General features: G+C 39.9%; 1 protein-coding gene across 2 annotated transcripts in view; it reads left to right on the top strand.

Moving 5' to 3' along the window:
- The first annotated feature begins 2,229 nt into the window (after positions 1-2,229).
- Positions 2,230-19,243, top strand: part of lclat1 (lysocardiolipin acyltransferase 1) — a 32,028-nt gene continuing 15,014 nt past the window's right edge. Inside the window, exons 1-5 of one of the 2 annotated variants that reach the window (XM_057859653.1) lie at positions 2,230-2,577; positions 13,409-13,674; positions 16,068-16,235; positions 18,398-18,596; positions 18,660-18,806. In XM_057859653.1, coding sequence (XP_057715636.1) covers positions 16,068-16,235; positions 18,398-18,596; positions 18,660-18,806 — 514 coding nt within the window. In that variant the 5' untranslated portion in view covers positions 2,230-2,577; positions 13,409-13,674. The remainder of the gene's footprint in view (positions 2,578-13,408; positions 13,675-16,067; positions 16,236-18,397; positions 18,597-18,659; positions 18,807-19,243) is intronic. The other variant, XM_057859652.1, reaches the window with a different exon arrangement.

Genomic DNA, 19,243 nt, shown 5'->3' with positions numbered 1-19,243 from the left:
CCAGAGACAAAATTGTAGATCTGCACCAGGCTGGGAAGACTGAATCTGCAATAGGTAAAAGGCTTGGTGTATAGAAATCAATTATTAGAAAATGGAAGACATACAAGATCACTGATAATCTCCCTCGATCTGGGGCTCCATGCAAGATCTCACCCCGTGGCGTCAAAATGATTACAAGAACGGTGAGCAAAAATCCCAGAACCACACGGGGGGACCTAGTGAATGACCTAGAGAGCTGGGACCACAGTAACAAAGGCTACTATCAGTAACACAATGCGCCGCCAGGGACTCAAATCCTGCACTGCCAGACGTGTCCCCCTGCTGAAGAAAGTACACGTCCAGGCCCGTCTGCGGTTCGCTAGAGAGCATTTAGATGATCTAGAAGAGGACTGGGAGAATCTGTTATGGTCAGATGAAACCAAAATAGAACTTTTAGGTATGAAACACAGGTTCTCGTGTTTGGAGGAGAAAAAATACTGAATTGCATCCGAAGAACACCATACCCACTGTGAAGCATAGGGGTGGAAACATCATGCTTTGGGGCTGATTTTCTGCAAAGGGGCCAGAACGACTGATCTGTGTAAAGGAAAAAATGAATGGTGTCATATATCGAGAGATTTTGAGTGACAGGGCATTGAAGATGAGACGTGGCTGGGTATTTCAGCATGACAATGATTTCCAAACACACAGCTAGGGCAACAAAGGAGTGGCTTCGTAAGAAGCATTTCAAGGTCCTGGAGTGGCCTAGCCAGTCTCCAGATCTCAAGCCCATAGAAAATCTGTGGACGGAGTTGAAAGTCCGCGCTGCCCAACAACAGCCCCAAAACATCACTGCTTTAGAGGAGATCTGCATGGAGGAATGGGCAAAAATAACGGCAACAGTGTGTGAAAAGCTTGTGAAGAGTTACAGAAAACGTTTGGCCTCCGTTATTGCCAACAAAGGGTACATAACAATGTATCGAGATGAACTTTTGGTATTGACCAAATACTTATTTTTCACCATGATTTGCAAATAAATTCTTTAAAAATCAAACAATGTGATTTTCTGTTTTTTTTTTTCCACATTCTGTCTCTCATGGTTGAGGTTTACCCATGTTGACAATTACAGGCCTCTCTAATATTTTCAAGAGGGAGAACTTGCAAAATGAGTGGTTGACTAAACACTTATTTGCCCTACTGTATGAAATTTGAAAATTAATAAAATTGCAACAAAAATAAATGAAATGACAAAAAAAATATATTTTTATAATGGGTCAAAATTATTTTTCGAACAGATCATGTGACTAGCAACGTAGTCATTTGCTTTGCATATAATTAAAATAAATAAATAAATAAATAGGGGAGGGCAATTTTAATTTTCAAATATTTTTTTCTTTGATTGAAAATATAAATTTATTTTTTTTGATTGAAGCAATTTTTGGGGATTAAATGATTTAGACACAAATGTCCTACCCATAATATGGCCCAAACAAAAAAAGGAGTGCGTCAATCAAAGAAAACTTTTTCAATGAAAAATTAAATGTTCAAATGCAAAATTTTCAATCTCAAATATTTTTTCGCAATCAAAAACTTTTTCCATGATTGAAATTGTATTTTTTTTTTTTTTTTAAATTGATTTTTTTTTTGGAAGCAATTTATTTTTTATTTTTTGATTGAAACATAAAGACAAAAATGACCTAGCCAAAATGTGGCCCAAACACAAATCAACATTACTTCATTAAAAAAAAACAAAAACAAAAACTTGACTTCAATCCCCCCACCCAAAAAAAAAAAAAATCAAAGAAAAATAGTTTACATATGCATTTTTTGAGTTTTATATTTATTTTTGCGTTCAAACACTTTTTTTTTTTTTTTTTTTTTTTTTTTTGATTGAAGGGCCTTTTTTTTTTGGTTGAAAAAAATATTTTGATTGAAGCAACTTTTTTTTATTGAGGCTACTTTTTTTTTGATTGAATAATAAAGACATTTCAATTACACAAGTCAATTACATGCAATGACACTTTTCGGGGGGGCCCTCTTATTGTTGAAGATTTTATAGCAACTAGTTGGTTCTTTTTTTTTTAATATTGACACCTTTTTAAAACAATATCTCGATTCTTGGTAGGTGCATATCGATAACCTTTTGGGATACAAATTATCACGATATATATCACCATTTCGATATTTTGTCACACCCCTAATATCATCCATACATGGCTGTATGTTTTGCAGGTTGAGTCCGGAAGAAACAGCCCCTCCTTTCGAAGGCCTTCCGCAATTACACTTGGAAGGCAGCAGGTTGAGAGATCGCGATAGCAACGTGGAGAGGCTGCGCCAATTTTTATTTCAGCTTTTTTCTAACCCTTGTTGTGACCAAGAAACCTAGCGAGAAAGCCTGGACCGGCGTTCAGCTGATTTTACCCCCGCCAAACGAAGCCACCCTTGTAGCCTGCATGGAAGTGCTAAGCCAGTTAGCTTCCATTTAGCCCAGCAGGTTGCTATGTCGCAGGCAAGCATTTGGACGGATCCATCTCGGCTAGCCGCGTTAGCTTGAGAACTTTTCAAATTTTGTCGGGGGGCGGGAAAGCACGACAAAAGGTGAGTGTTCACGCCTGACAGCTCAACGTATTGTGTCATATGTAACTCGACTGGCGTGTAATAAACTATTTTTTAAAACAACTCTACCGGTTAGCTTAGCATTCTGGGTCAGGCCAGGTTCTAAAATGCCAAATCCGAACCTGGAGTTATTCGTCTCAGATGGCACCGAGCGATAAACTTAAAAAAGCAATATGGTTTTCTGGCATCGTCTTTCCCCATTCCTTTACTCTGGTTGTTTTTGAATTCAGGCCCTATCCACCTGTGGTTCTTCAACTTATTTATTTATTTATTTATTTTTTCAACTGTATTTTTATTTATTTTTTTTGCCATCTTGTTGTTGGCACTGTCACATATATGAAAGTTAACACTGCGCCCAAATACAGGAAGAATTAATAATAATAAAAACTGCATAAAATTCCATTCATCCTTTCACTGTAACACATTTAATGATTCAATTATATTGTAGGAAGTAAAAACAAACTGCACTCAAATGCACTGTAATTGAACCTTAGCAATACTGGATAGTTTATTGCCATATTCGGCTATAGACCCTACTCACCTACGTCACAAAATGACGTGTCGCTGTATCTGGCCGCCATATTGTCCGTATTTTTTAGACCTATTCTCATTGTTTTCAATTAGTCGTGCAAGTTATAGAGCAATTCATGGAAGCCCCAGTGTTATCTGACGCCGTAAACTTATTGGATGCGTTGCATGAAAGGCGTTATGTGGAAAAGCTTCAGTTTATCCATTGGCCAAATCCATATTTGATGCCTAAATCGATGTTTTTGACCCGCTGTCTTCGCCGTCTTTGCCTGACCCTGATATTTACAACTATCTTGTCCACACAAAATCAGCCTATTCTCATGAAAGTTTGAAAAACTTTAAGAGCTTGGAGGCTTATAAATGCTACGTTGCTGGTTGGGTGAAACAGGTCCTCGTACACAAAAATTTGGCTGGAATCTTGTGCTCGGGAAGGTGAGTTACGAAATTTTCAATTCAAAATCTTTTGTTCTTGCTAACATCCACTGTCAAGTCTAATGTATTTCATGTCATTTGTCAATGGAGCTAGGGCTTTTAATGTTTATATGGTTTAGCGATAGCACTCTCACTACATACATATATAATATGTAATAAATATCAAGTGCGATAGCACTACTCCAGATTGTCCCTAGTTGAATTTATTTTTTGGCTTTTGACCTCAATAGTGAAATTGTAAATTAATTGTATGACAACTGTCTTATTATCCCCTTATAATTATATATTTTCAGGTAGTTCATTCACAACGTCTGAGTGTATGTTGTCGGCGATTAGCCTAGAAATGATCTTAATTGTGGTTGTCAGCCCAAAACCCTCTAAATATATATTAAATGCATCTTACCAGATATAAAATGACTACTACATAATCTGTGGTAGTCGTTTGGAGCCCAGTTTTCTCGTCGAATTGCAGCAGTCAATCTCGCTCTCCTCTCCGGGTCTCTCGGAATACGGTAAAACTTCAAGTCTCTCCGTCTATCTTCTCTGTTTTTGCAACCGACCGCCACACACGACTTCACCATTTTGATTATTAATGTTAACGAGCAGAAAAACACGCCATAATAGGAGGAATTTACAAAGCGCTAATGCATTAACATGATGAGTATACGGACAACATGGCGCGGGGGCGTGGCTGTGACATCACGCGAGTAGGGTCTATACGCATTTTTACCACTATGCGAGAGAATTATCTGTAGTGCGTCTTTGACAGGTACAGCTAAAAAGTATATATATTAGAAGAATGTGGAAAAGGTTCTGGATTTTTTATTGTATGTTTCAGTGACATTACTATTTTGTATAGATTATTATACATAAAGTATTTGTTTCTTTTAAATATGCGGAAAACAATGTTTACTTCGGTGATATTGCAATTTTATGACGCTGAATTCTAGGTTTTCTTTACATGTAACCAGGGAGGAAAGTGGGCCAGAACAGTCAGGAACGCAGTTCCGGTATAAGATTCAGGGCCAGAACGCAGTTCCGGTATAAGATTCAGGACCGGAATGCTGTTGCGGTACACGGTGCTTTGATTCCGAAAATATGACGGCAACTGTCAAAACTAGAGCTGAAACGAATACTCAAGCAACTTGAGTAACTCGAGTTTAAAAACTGATCTGAGTAATTTCTCTTCACCTCGAGGAATCGTTTAATTTTGCCAGCTCTAAGCATCATGTTTTTCCCAGACTACTTTTAATGCGGGACAACGCGCTGACGTCACGTGCGTAGAGGAAGAAGCAATTTAAAAAAAAATACCTTACTGCAGCTGACAGCTGTTCCAAACTGCGCCGACGTTGCTAAAAACTACGCCTGCATGTTGCTACATGGTAGCAGGTAGCGTCTGTATGCGTGTCATAGATATCACATGTACGTAGAACTTGATGCGAAATGACCAACTCGGCGGCGTTAATAAAACAGCCACCATCTTAAAGCAGTACACTTCTCAGTGCTCATAAATAAGATTAACGTTATTACTGTCACTCGCTAACGTAACGTTATCCCTGCGGAGGGCTAGGTTTCTATTCATTATGACTACTGTCGATGCGAGGCTAACTCTTACATATAGGCTTTATTTAATCTGTGAAAACAGCGCTGTCGAGGGATTAGGGTGTAAAATAAAAACTTAATAATGCTAACTGTCAATTTGAGCTCCGTAGTCATTGCTGGATAAAACACCAAGTAGCACTGGTGCCAAATGTGTTCCACTACAGCACAACATTTATTTTGAACACTGCAAAAACTCAAAATCCTATCAGGACTTACAGTTTAGACTAATTTAAAACTTCACTAGAAGTTATAGCTTGACACAAGTGGAAATTCAATTGAAACACCTTTTAAGTGATGGTGGTGTTATCAAGATAAATTACATTTTTCGGTAAGAAATATATATATATTTTTTATAAGATCTAAAAGTTTTCGGAGTGAAAGCAGTGAATTAGTCTTTTTTTTTTTAAGTCACATTTGAGACGCAATTGTTGGCTGTTTTCAACAATGTACATCGAAAATAATTCAAAAATTCAAATAATTAATTAAAATCATTGATTGACTGAAAATGGTTCAATATTAGATGAAATGTCTTGTTTTGTCATCTATATTTATAATTGCTCTTTACCTAAAAAAAAAAATGTTTCATCCGATTAATCGATAGAATTTTCAGTCGATTACTCGATTACTAAAATATTCGATAGCTGCAGCCCTAGTCAAAACACATGCATTTCATCTCCAAGAAGAAAACAATCTACCAACATCAGATTTACATACACAAGTTTTAACAGCAAGCATAATAAACTGCTTGTGTGACGTAACCCATGTCCACCAATAGTTATTATTTATTTTATTCCACGGACGGCATGGAGGTTTCCCCAGCTGCTGCAGTTATCTGAGTCTGACGATGATGAGTCACGTCAATGTGCGAATGCACGCAGCAAAGCAAAACGGCAGGACTCATTTATCCGTTCAATTGGCTGACTTACTGACATGTGATCAGCAGAGATAGTTAGCTCTGATTGGTTACAATGTGCATGTTTTCTGGAACAACAAATAAAAAAAATGTTGAATTGATGCCACAAAAAAGGGCAATGCAACATAAAGTGGATCAAATCTTGATAGCAAGAACAGAGTTGAGGAGGCTTATTCATCACATAAAGTTTTATTTGCTCTGATGGGGAAGTTCAGAACATCTTAGCTGTCATTGTGCACTTTGGACTTATATTTGTTCATTTATGTTCAGCTACTTATTCATTTCCTTATGATTAAAAAAAGTCAATGTTTGTGCGATCTTAAAAATATATTCCATTTCACTCTGCATAATATAAGTCATTTGTACTTATTTTTCTGAATGTATGTTACTTATATGTTATTTAAAAAAAAAAAAAAAAAAAGACTTCAATTTTAATATACATCCTATGCTCTTAAGTAGTTAAAATTGAGATCTGGCATTTAGTGTGTGAGGAAATGAGGGAAAATAAAAATTAGTAGATCGTTGGGGTTATTGCGGTTTTTGTTAACTTTTATTTTGCAAATCATTGAAAAAATACAATTTTGAATGAAAATCAGTTTTTGTATGTGCTATAGAAAAAACTGCTAAAACGGTTTTCTTTGCATTTCAGTAGTTCAAGAGGTTTTACCACCAGCCCCCCCCTCCCTTAGGGGAGACAGTCAACCTCTGCTGCCACCTGCTGTCAACATTGTTGTCGTCCAACATGCCTCTTAACATGCATTGCAGCGCTACTGATGTAAATAACAATCAAAATTCATGATCCGTGCTAATTTCTTCTTCAGTTACTGTTCCAGTTGTTTCATTAATTGCTAGTTATGGTATTTGGTTACATTTTATTTTGACAGGGATGCAATAAGCCTATCATAAGACCATCCTAATTATGACATGACACTGCCATGAGCGTAATGAATGGTTATGACGGAAGTAGTTTTGTGTCATCCGGCAAATTCTTTCACTTTTGAATGGACGTAAAGATCCGAGCTGGACATAAATGGAGTTAGTGACGTAATTCATAACGTCATTAATGCCCATGATAGTGTCATGTCATAATTATGACGGTCTTATGGCAGTCTTATGACGCCGCTGTCAAATAAAGTGTTGCCTACTAACTGGGCCTGTCGCGATAACAAATTTTACTGTGCGATAATTTATCTCATAGATCATTGCGATATGATTAAAAAAAAAAAAAAAATTTAAACCAATTTACAATAACACAGAATACAGTATATATTGATAAATCAAGTACACACATTTAAACGCGACAAATGTTTACTCTTGAATTCAAAAATACTTTTTAAGAAATCACAACTAAAAAAATAGACCATGCATCTTTTAAGTAAAAGATAACAATATTAAAACTGCACATAAACACAGAAAAAATAAAATGTCTTTTTCAAGAAAAAAATAAAATTGCACTTAATAACTTCAGCATTTAGGCAAATGAAAACTTTTCCCCTCATAGCTTCTGCTATGGCGTTCCATGTGTAATATTCTCATTGGATGTTTTCCGAGGCACCCTGAAGGGCACGCAGCAGTGATGTTGTTTTGTTCATGTGACGCAGCAGTGAGAGACGCACAGCCTGCCGAGAGCCTCAGGTTGAGGAAGTGTTGTTAGCGCCGAGTGTTAATAAAAAACAAAGTTGTCAGCACGTCGTGTGTTTGATATAATTGCCAGAAAAACAAACATAATAGGATAACATACAGCTTCCTTTTTAATGTTGTCCTTATAATGATGATCTGCTGTATCATAAATCACTTTGTGACTTTCCACCTCCATGATGGAGCGTTCTTCGTCCATGCTCGCTGGTTAAACCGTGAATAAGCAACTGGGCTGTTGACTCCAGGCATGGCTCCGCCTGTTTTGACGGATGCGTCTCCAGCAAAAATAGAAAACAGCCTAAACCATTCGGCGAGCTCCGGCACGCCGGAGATGGTCCACAGTCGGTCCAGAGCACTGACGCGGCCGTTATACGTTGAACAATAGGATATAATGGGAACGGATTGGCTCTGGAGCTATTTTTTGCCGGACCCGGATCGAAGATGCATTTTGCTTAGTTGGTAACAAGGAAGCCGAACTTTTAACAGCACATCTGCCGCATGCGTGCACGCGAGGCGACAAATCGCAGCGGAAAAATTCCCGCCTTCATTTTGATTTACTGTAATTTCCAGACTACAAGCAGCTACTTTTTTCCCTTTGGGTCCTGCGGCGTGTGCAGTGATGCGGCCAATTTGTGCAATATTCTGACGGCGGCCAGGGGCGCTCGAGCATGGAATGTGGGAGTGAGACACGTGGAATATATGCGTCGAGGAAGACGCTAGTTTGTACTATTACCGGTGGTTTAACTTTGTGCGTTGTGCATGAATATAGGTCGCGGACCCTTGTCTTTGGGCATGAGTAGAATTGGCAGACCCGCATCATGGAAAATGCTAGACGAAATCATATTGGCCATCCGAGTTGTATGGAAGCTTAGATGACTAGTGGCGAGAGATTGTTTGCGAAGACTCGCCGTATGCGAAGAGCAACTTTTGCACAGGTATGCCGAGGGAAGCGGTGTACTGTGAAAGAAGTCCGCCATCGCCAACAGGTTTCGAGGGGCCAGTCTGCTGCCTGACGAGGAGGATGGCACGGACTCAGGAGTGAATTTGCCCTACTATGGGAGACATTGAAGGCGGCAACAAAGGAGAGACTGAGTAGGTGCGTGGCGAAGTGTATCTGAGCGTCTTCATATCCGACACTGAGGGTGAAGACTTCCATGGTTTGAGTGCACAGGAGGAAGAGGAAGATGAAGATAGCCAACAAAGACTTTTGTGTTTTTGATAACCAGCCCACTTAGTGCTGTTACCGCTGTGTTGATGCTATGTAACTTCCGTGCCGCCGCTATATAACAGCCGTGTTTGCTGGCGCTGTTTGGAACGAAAAGTTAAGTTGCGTTATTAAAATTTTGAAAACTGTATTTATTTGTCAATATCTCATGTTGCTAAGTGGGCACACGTGGCTTATAGGCAGGAGAGGCTTATGTATGTACAAAATTGTTTTTCCTTTAAAAATGTACTGGGTGAGGCTTGTAATCAGGGGCGCCCAATAGTCCAGAAATTACGGTACCGTGCGATAACTGGAATTATTGCATATTGCGACAGGCTTACTACTAGGAGTGCAACGGTTCAGTTAGCCTAAGGTTCGGTTTGAACCTCGGTTTTGGGATCATGGTTTCGTTTCGGTTTGCGTTTTGCATAAAAAAAACAACAACAAAAAAACTGCCTTTATTTTGCTTTTAAGAAAATGAAATAAACACTTAAAATGTAAACATTTTTGACTGTTAAAATGCTTCTTAGCTCTTTGGCTAGTGTAGTGACTAACTACTGAAATACACAGTAGTAAAAAAGTTACTTGGTAAAGTAACTGGTGTTACCTTTCCTGTTTTTTTTTTTCATTTTTTCAAAAAAAAACAAACCCAAAAACATAGTAACCTTTGCTATGTTTGGAGGTCATTTGATGTTGTGAATCAACCGTTAAAGTTGATAAAATTGCTCCCGTTTTTGCATTAGTTCCCTTCTGTCTGCTTTCGACATGTGAAAATTTTAAAACGGTTTCATCCTTTAAAGATAGACTCAAGTCAAGATTTTGCCGATTTAGGAGTATTTTAGATAAAAAGTTACTTAGGTTCGCTAGGAAGGTTCACTACAACAGAGCCTTTCTGAGAAGTTTACTGCTCTAAAATGGCGGCTGTTTACTAACGCTACAGAGTCTGTCATTTCGCATGTAGTTATATGCTATATGCATGAGATATCTAGGCGTAGATTGTAGGCTGTCGTCTACAGTCAGGAAATATTGGAGTCACCTAGCCTAGCATCGCGTTTGCTACAGCGTCACAACACTCTTCCTTCTCCGTGTCTCTGACTTTTCTGGCGTCATTCAATCAACGTTTTAACGCACTCTGTCTCGTTGCTGAAAAGGGTGACAAAATCCAAACGGAGGAAAAAAAACGTAATGCACGAAAAACGTACAGATATTGAACGTAACGTACGGCGTACACATTTAAAAATCAGTGCTCACTTGTACAAATTACGCCAAGACCGTACAACTTGTTATAGTGGATCGTCACAGTAAGGTAGTAGCACTCTGTAGCACGGGACGTCCAACTATCAGTGGTAAGGGCAAAACTATGTGCTTTACCGAAATCATCTTCGATGGCTTTGCGTGCCATTTCATAAATGTCGGGGATTACGTTGTTGGAGAAATATGTCCGCGAGGGAACAATGTAACGCGGGTCAAGCGTTGCAAATAAATGAATGAAGCCCGCCGTGTGTTTTCACTGGTGTCATCTTCGGGGTAGTCCTGCTCTGAGAAAGTGATATCTGTGGGTGATGCCGGCTGAGGTGCCCGAGTCATGTTATAAGTGTTGCCATTAGCATAGGGAAGAAGCGCTGAGCAATGCTTGCAAATTGTTTTATTTTTTTTTTTTCAATATTTTCTCTCCCACCGTATTGTAGTCCACGGGGAAACCGAAATGTTGCCACACCGCAGATTTGAAAGAAGCCGGTGCTTCATCAAAATTCGGTCTCTCCACTCCTCCGCTCGCCATAGCGTTTTGTTTTCTTTCTTGTTTCACTTTCACTTCGCTCGTAAGCGAGAGAGGGCGTTACTCGGCTTCTATTACACCGGTGCTTGAACGCGATCGGACATTTACTTGCGGGGCGGGAATTTCTCCACAGCTGTGCTTCACGTCACACACAGGCACACAGAGTTTGACCAATTCATTCCACAAGCGTTCGGAATAAATTAATTGCAAAACCGAAAAGGCGCGGGTCATAAAGGCGTATTGAACCGTACAGGGCGAACCGTACGGTTCGGCTTTGAACCGCAAACCGCACTGCTACTTACTACTAACCCAAATAAATCAACAAATAAGCTGCACTGGACTATAAGCCGCAGGATTTAAAATAAGGGGAAAAAAGTAACGGCTTGTAGTCCGAAAATTATGATAATCTATTTTAAACCAAATCTCTCACGTCTTCATATAAATACACATGCACAATGCACATTCCAACTTGTCAGTTTGTTTCTCTTTGAAGGAGGCGGACGCCCAGCGAGTGGAATGGCAGGCTTGCAAAGCATTACCCTTTTACGGTTACTTGTTACTCCGTCTCCTGCGGTTGAATTGGCTGAACACTTGTTTGCCCTAGCAACCAAAACACCTGCAGGTGACAATCAAGACATTTGAATTGTTCACCCGAAAAATTAGATGACGAATGGGTAAGGGCACTTTGTGCACCACATAATTATAGACTGGGTATATGTTCCAAAATGGTCACAAACAAACCGAAGGGTTAGTAAACTGGAACATGGCCAACTGAACTTTATTGTTTCCTGTAGCTACTGTGTTTGAAGCCAAGTTGATGTTGGCGTCTCCTGACGCACCACAAGGCGTCTCTAGAGTGACGAGCGGTGTCCACGTCAGCGCTGACACATTCAGCTATTTAGTGGTGACCTTTGAGAAAGAATAATGTACCCTTGATTGGCGACCCGCCAACTGTAATTAGCTACATTCTTAGGTGCACACTCAAAGATCTGGCTAGTAGCGACACTACGTAATTAATGGCTTAAGACCGAATTGAACATTTCTGCAAGTACAAGATATTTTCATGTTGATCTCTGACTGACAGGCAAGCTTCAGATATCACGCCATTTGTTTAAATGTTGCAAAAACCTCCACAGTTAATTAATGATTTAATATTAGGTGCTATAATATCGCAAATGTACAGTATATGTAAGTTAATTAGTGTTCATAGCTCACATTATCCATTGTTAATATCTGTACTGCCTGCATACAGTGTGGCAAATAATTATTTAGTCAACCACTAATTGTGCTAGTTCTCCCACTTGAAAATATTAGAGAGGCCTCTAATTGTCAACATGGTTAAACCTCAACCATGAGGGACAGAATGTGGGGGGAAAAAAACCAGAAAAATCACATTGTTTGATTTTTAAATAATTTATTTGCAAATTATGGTAGAAAATAAGTATTTGGTTAATACCAAAAGTTCATCTCAATACTTTGTTATGTACCCTTTGTTGGCAATAACAGAGGCCAAACGTTTTCTGTAACTCTTCACAAGCTTTTCACTCACTGTTGCTGGTATTTTGGCCCATTCCTCCATGCAGATCTCCTCTAGAGCAGTGATGTTTTGGGGCTGTCGTTGTGCAACACGGACTTTCAACTCCCTCCGGAGATTTTCTATGGGGTTGAGACCTGGAGACTGGCTAGGCCACTGCAGGACCTTGAAATGCTTCTTACGACCCCAATCCTTTGTTGCCCTGGCTGTGTGTTTGGGATCATTGTCATGCTGAAAGACATAGCCACGTCTCATCTTTAATGCCCTTGCTGATGGAAGGAGATTTTCACTCAAAATCTCTCGATACATGGCCCCATTCATTCTTTCCTTTACACAAATCAGTCGTCCTGGTCCCTTTGCAGAAAAACAGCCCCAAAGCATGATGTTTCCACCCCCATGCGTCATAGTGGGTATGGTGCAATTCAGTATTGTTTTTCCTCCAAACAAGAGAACCTGTGTTTCTACCAAAAAGATCTAGTTTGGTTTCATCTGACCATAACACATTCTCTCACTCCTTTTCTGGATCATCCAAATGCTCTCTAGCAAACCACAGACGGGCCTGGACGCGTACTTTCTTCAGCAGGGGGACACATCTGGTAGTGCAGGATTTGAGTCCCTGGCAGCGCATTGTGTTACTGATAGTAGCCTTTGGTACTGTGGTCCCAGCTCTCTGTAGGTCATTCACTAGCTCCCTCCGTGTGGTTCTGGGATTTTTGTTCCCCGTTCTTGTTATCATTTTGACGCTACGGGGTGAGGAGGGAGTTGAAAGTCCGTTTTGCCCAACGTCAGCCCCAAAACATCACTGCTCTAGAGGAGATCTGCATGGAGGAATGGGCCAAAATACCAGCAACAGTGTATGAAAAGCTTCTGAAGAGTTACAGAAAACGTTTGGCCTCCGTTATTGCCAGCAAAGGGTACATAACAAAGTATTGAGATGAACTTTTGGTATAGACCAAATATTTATTTTCCACCATGATTTGCAGATAAATTCTTTAAAAATCAAACAATGTGATTTTCTGTTTTTTTTCCCCACATTCTGTCTTTCATGGTTGAGGTTTACCCATGTTGACAATTACAGGCCTCTCTAATATTTTCAAGTAGGAGAACTTGCACAATTAGTGGTTGACTAAATACTTATTTGCCCCACTGTACACTTATTTTTTTCCTTCTTTAACAAACCTTCAGATTCTTTTCCTGGCCACATGGAGTCTTGCAACATCGCGTAGCTTTCAGCCTGCGTGTGTGTGTGCCCGCGCGTGCTCATGGAAATAATTGAAGTGGAAAAGGTGCGAGCTGCAACGTGAACCTGCTGGATGAAATAAGTCCCTGTAGCGTCAGCTCTGGACTCTTCGCGTCAGCGAGGCCTTATCAATTCAACACTCTGCAGGCCCTTTTCACCTACGCTCGGCAATAATTCACTGCCAGCGCCTCTGCGTTTACAACTGGTCAAGGTTATTTGAAACATTTAATACTTAGCCCACATGCAAGTTTTGCATTTATAGATAGATGTACTGTAGTAAGTTTGTAAAATACAATAAACCTACTTAATGCTGCAACGATTTAATCGATTAACTCGAGTATTCGATTAGAAAAAAAAAAGATTAGAATTAAATTTTGCTGCCTCGAGTATTCGTTTAATTAAAGAGGCATTGTAATGGTTTATTTTGAAAGTGTTTGCATTTAGTTTTACTGATTTGAGTGGATACACTGCCCTCTAGTCTGCCTCATTTCACATGGCTGCATTCAGCTGCTCCATGTTAAGACCGACATAAGCTAAGTTTTTGTTTGAGCTAATGTTTTTTTTAATGCATTCGTTGTTTAGTTTACAGGTATATTCAGCAGTTTTTTGTGGGAATATGTGTCTGAACCATTTGTTAAGAGCATTGTGGGGGAAAAAAAACGTTTGCGTTTTAGTAGCATTTAAGCTAGCGAACTTTTGGCTCTCTTACAATATAAATGAATGCTACATCACATTTGTAAAATATAAACACATAATAAAAATAATAGCCCATTTAAATAAAATAAATTGAAATAACCTAAAACACCTGTAATTAAATAATAAGAATAAGACACAGATCCTGCTTACACAATTAAATTTATTAACTTCTGTGTGGTGCTTTAATTTGAGAAAATCCACTAATAAAGCTTTTGAAAACCGTTCATAAGAAAAAAAAATGATTCATTGAGGCATTTCATTTGTAAAATACATGTTAAAGTCTTTGACATTGGTATTGCTTTTCTCTTTAGCACAGGACTTCTTTTTTCATCTTTCTTTCAGAAAGAAAGCTGACCAATACGCGGGGTCTGAAAGGCAAGTTGTTGTTGGATTATCTTTAAATACCCGCTACTTTTTGAGCAGAATTCTAGCTTTGTATAGGCTAATGTTCCTATTGTTAAAAGCACAAAGGTGTGTAATAAACAACTAACACATTTATTACCGTACCGAAAATGAACCGAACTGTGACCTCAAAACCGAGGTACGTACTGAACCGAGATTTTTGTGTACCGTTACACCCCTAAATACAATTGAACACACATTGCCAAAGGCAGAACGCGAACGTGGCCATAGCTATTAAGAGTTATTCAGATATCTACAGCATAAAGAACATGCTAACAAGTTTACCAAATCATCAGTGTCACTCCAAAACACCAAAATAACATGTGAAATGATATCATAATGTGTTAATAATTTCACACACAAGTCGCTCCTGAGTATAAGTCGCACCCCCAGCCAAACTATGGAAAAACACTGCGACGTATAGTCCGAAAAATACGGTAAATGCCCAAAAATGAACAGGAAGTGACCTGTAAATGCCCACAAAAAACTGGCAGTGAAAGCTCTGGTTTCAATGCCATTGTTGGCGCTAGATGTACGATGTAGTCAAAATGAATAGGATGTCTAGCGCTGTCAGTGGCAACCAGTGAGCTAACGTAGACACTATTCTAATGGAAGATTTTGGTAGCAACATGTTAGTTTGTTTATTTTATTAAATTTTATTTTTTTAAACAGCGACAGCTTTTAAAAACGATATATCCTTTCTTGGTGGGAGCATATCGATAATATATCACCTCTTTGATTTATTGTCACACCTTTAATCACCGCGTAACAGGGTCCATTTCCAGGGTTTTGTTTCAACTTGGGACCTCATTAGGGCCCACTCTTACTTGAGGTCCTTGAGAGACTGTCTCAGAAGGGTCTAATGTACAGAATGCGATGTCCAATTGAGCCCAGGAGTCGGTTACTCTAGGTGTGTTGTTAACCGTTGGAAAAGATAAACATCCTTTCAGCCAGTCAGGACACTTTGATACACTGTTTTTTTTCCCTTTTAAATGTTCTTCATCAGAAGTTGTAAAAAGTATGACGTCATGAATCAGATAAAAAAATGCTTTTGTTTCTTTTTTGGTTGGGCGGGCAATGCTTTCTTGGATAACGTGAAATACGATTGAGCCTGTTTGTTAATTTAGCAGGTTGTTAAACCTGAAACGTAAGCCTTGTCTTTATGAAGCGGTGAAGTTTGGTAAAAGGGCATTTCTTTCATTTCATATGTCAAAAGTTGTAACATTTCTCATTGTAACACCTGGAAAAAAACGTCCTTGATCTGCTTGACCCGATAAACCCACAATTCTGTAGCCCCAGTCAGAAGGATCCCCCTATTTACATTCCACTCAAGGAATGTCCGCACTGGATTTTCCACTGTTTGTGGGAAAATATGGGGAAAGAGCAACAGAACAATGTTGAGTGTCCGTAATCAATCATGTGTTTCACAAACCCAGAGAAACGTACGTAGATGTTTTACTTTAGCCATCGATGCTAATATGTGCCTCTTTGTTTTTATCTCCCCAGATGGCTGTGTCGGTGCGGGGTTTGTACTTTTTGCTGACCCTGTTTTTGGCCAGTTTCTTCGGTAGCATCTTCATGCTGGGTCCGTTCTTGCCCCTCATGCTGCTGTCCCCTGCCTGGTACCGCTGGATTACTGATCGCATTGTCGCTACTTGGCTCACCCTGCCTGTGGTGCGTTTGTGTGCTCGGCTCTCACTTGGCCTACTTGCAGCAGTCTAAAAAAAAAAAAAAAAAGTCTTAAATGGGATTATTGTGTGAATAGAATCATATTTTGAGACGAGTCGACTATATACAACAATTTAGCAAAGCGCAGATGACGAGAAATTAGTCTTTTAATTTGCCGATTAGCCACGCCTACCATTATAGAACTCTAGCGTCCCCAACAGGTGGGTGACATCAGCAGAGTCACGATTTCATCAGATTTAGTATGCAGCCCATTGAGGGGGAATTATTCACAACGAGAAAAACGCGACGAAGAGAGCCGCAAAATGTCATTGTTTTAGTCTCTCCAATATTTTTACAGGATATTCTTTTTATCCAAGTATTTTTCCCCAATAGCTAAATAAATGGCTTGAGAGGGACCAGTCAGCCCGTTGAGGGGGAATTATTCAGAACGAGGAAAACGTGACGAAGAGAGCCACAAAATGTCATTGTTTCAGTCTCTCTACTCTTATATTTTTACAGGATATTATTTTTATCCAAGTTTTTTTCCCCAATAGCTAAATAAATGGCATAGTCATGACAAATAACAGTCTTGTGCTAAATGGAATATGAAATAATAAAAATGCATTTATTCAAGATGACATGGCAAAATTACTCCATAATAGTCAAAACTGTCGACTTCACCTTTACTGTCGCACCTCCCGAACGATATTTTATGCCACCTAAATCGGGCTTATGTCATTTCCCTTCCCCGGCTTCGGAGAATTTAAACAAGCCAAGAGGCGTGACAGCTAGCTGACATGCTAACCCGAACCGAGTGATGTTTCAAAGTCCTCGAAGCGGAAAATCACACATAACTAGCCCGGATCATTTCACATGACGACTGTGTTGTTGATTGTCTTTGCCGATTGGCAAACCACCCAGCAGAGAGCAATTTACAGCTCGTTTCCCTGCTACTACGGACAGGAGAGCTCGCAGGGGAAGCAGCTGGACAATGACCGCTGAACAAACCGGCCAACGTCGGAGGGGCGTGTAGCTGCAATAAGGTCAACACGAATATGGCAAAATAATGCTTTACTACACGACGAAGTCGTAAACAGCCAGAGAGAGTCATAGGCAAGCGGCTGCAGTTGTTGTGCAGCTAATGTGTATGAGGAGAGCTTTTTACGTGCCCATCCATGATGATTAAGTAGTCCTTTATTTAAAGAAAGTTTGTAGTGTTTTCTTTGTAATTGCTGTATTCACGGCTATTTTTAACTCAAAGTTACAATTTCTGATCGGTCGGAAAATTTGACAGAACGCCGGGCACATGAAGAGTGGAAAAAGCCGAGTATAGTGCTCTCCCGCCGGGGGGATGTGCGACAAGCCGCCGGTCGTCGGTCGAGGGGGCAAGGAGCATGTCAGCCACAAAATGCAACCCACCTACATATTAAAATGATCCTAGTATTTGACATAATACAAAACATGATGTCTACTCACTCCCTGGTAAGTCCAATGGTCCCACAGTAGTAGGGCTTGTTTTGGCTGATATCCACCGGCGAATGGGAACCTTTTGAAACCTCAAAAATGGTGCATACGCCTCTCCCTCGTACAGCAAGATTTTTCTGCAGCCGTTTGGCTGGCATGATGCAAAAAATAAACATATTAATCTGCAAAATCAGCTGAATCCTTAGTCCTTCTCATACAACAATACGGCTGTATAGCGAAGAGGACTCCTTCCTAAGTACACGTCACAGCGCCCTCTTTCTCAACTCGAGACTGTTGCCGGAAGTCACTCTATTCATGGCGCGGGATTAAAAAAACTAAATAAATATAGCGATCGCTTCCACACACATCCAAGCGGTCCATTTCATTCAGGAGCATAAAATACCGTGTGTATTATGAGATAAACGTGCTTTTTTGCGTCACAGGGACTTTAAATTCACTGATTTACTGATTTTTCTTTTTAGCACGAGGTGTCTGTTTTATCACATTCTGGATTCCGCTTGATTTTGAAGTAGAACATGTCTATTCTCAAATACTTTCAAACTAAATCCCAATGTTTTCTCATAAAAGTTGTTGATTCTTTGCGAAAAAGCTACTTTCCTCCCTGCCAATGAATTAACTTGACCTTAATTGCATGTATTTTTGATTATCTAAGAAAGTCAGACATTTTGTCTCTCCCCCAACAGTCCCTGCTAGAACTGGTGTTCGGGGTAAAAGTTGTCATCACAGGGGACGCCTTTGTCCCAGGAGAGCGCAGCGTAATAATCATGAACCACCGCACACGACTGGACTGGATGTTCCTTTGGTGCTGCCTGCTGCGCTATAGCTACTTGCGCCTGGAGAAAATTTGTCTCAAGGCGGCGCTTAAAGCCGTACCTGGCTTCGGTATGTCAAACCTTCAGAAATGAGCACGTTTTAGAATGGGTTTTAAACCATCAATGCTTCCAGGCTGGGCCATGCAGGTGGCGTGCTTTGTCTTCATCCACCGGCGTTGGGAAAAAGATAAAGAGCACTTAGGAAACATGCTGGACTACTTCTGCGACATTAGAGAACCACTGCAGCTCCTGCTTTTCCCGGAGGGCACTGACCTAACAGGTGAGCCACCGATGTGGTGACTATTTTGTTGATTGTCAACTAGATGTCAGCCTTCAGACTGCCCCAAGTTAATTTTTTTAAAGAGATTTTGTATCTGAATAATTTGAGCTGAGCATGAAAACAGTGATTGTTTGTCAACCAAAAAATTGCAGTAAATATTTGAATGCAAACGCCCAACGCATGCATACTATAGTATTTACAGAAATTGGATTTCATAAAAGTAGTTTAATTGTGAACATTCTATGTCATTAGATTTTAGGACACTTTCACATTAGAACAAGAGGACTAGAGCCCGTTTGGAACGCTACCTCGCGACAAATGAATTGGTGAAAAGGTTCAGTATTCACATTGCACCAACCGACTTTACGAGTAGCATCACTTGGATGAAAGGCGCACTCATTGATGGGACAAAATTAGAAGAGGACATACAGTGGGAC

The sequence above is a fragment of the Corythoichthys intestinalis genome, chromosome 15, assembly GCF_030265065.1.
Source record: "Corythoichthys intestinalis isolate RoL2023-P3 chromosome 15, ASM3026506v1, whole genome shotgun sequence".
NCBI lineage: Eukaryota > Metazoa > Chordata > Actinopteri > Syngnathiformes > Syngnathidae > Corythoichthys > Corythoichthys intestinalis.
Note: the sequence above shows the minus strand (reverse complement) of the source record. Positions and strands in the feature narration are given on the sequence as shown.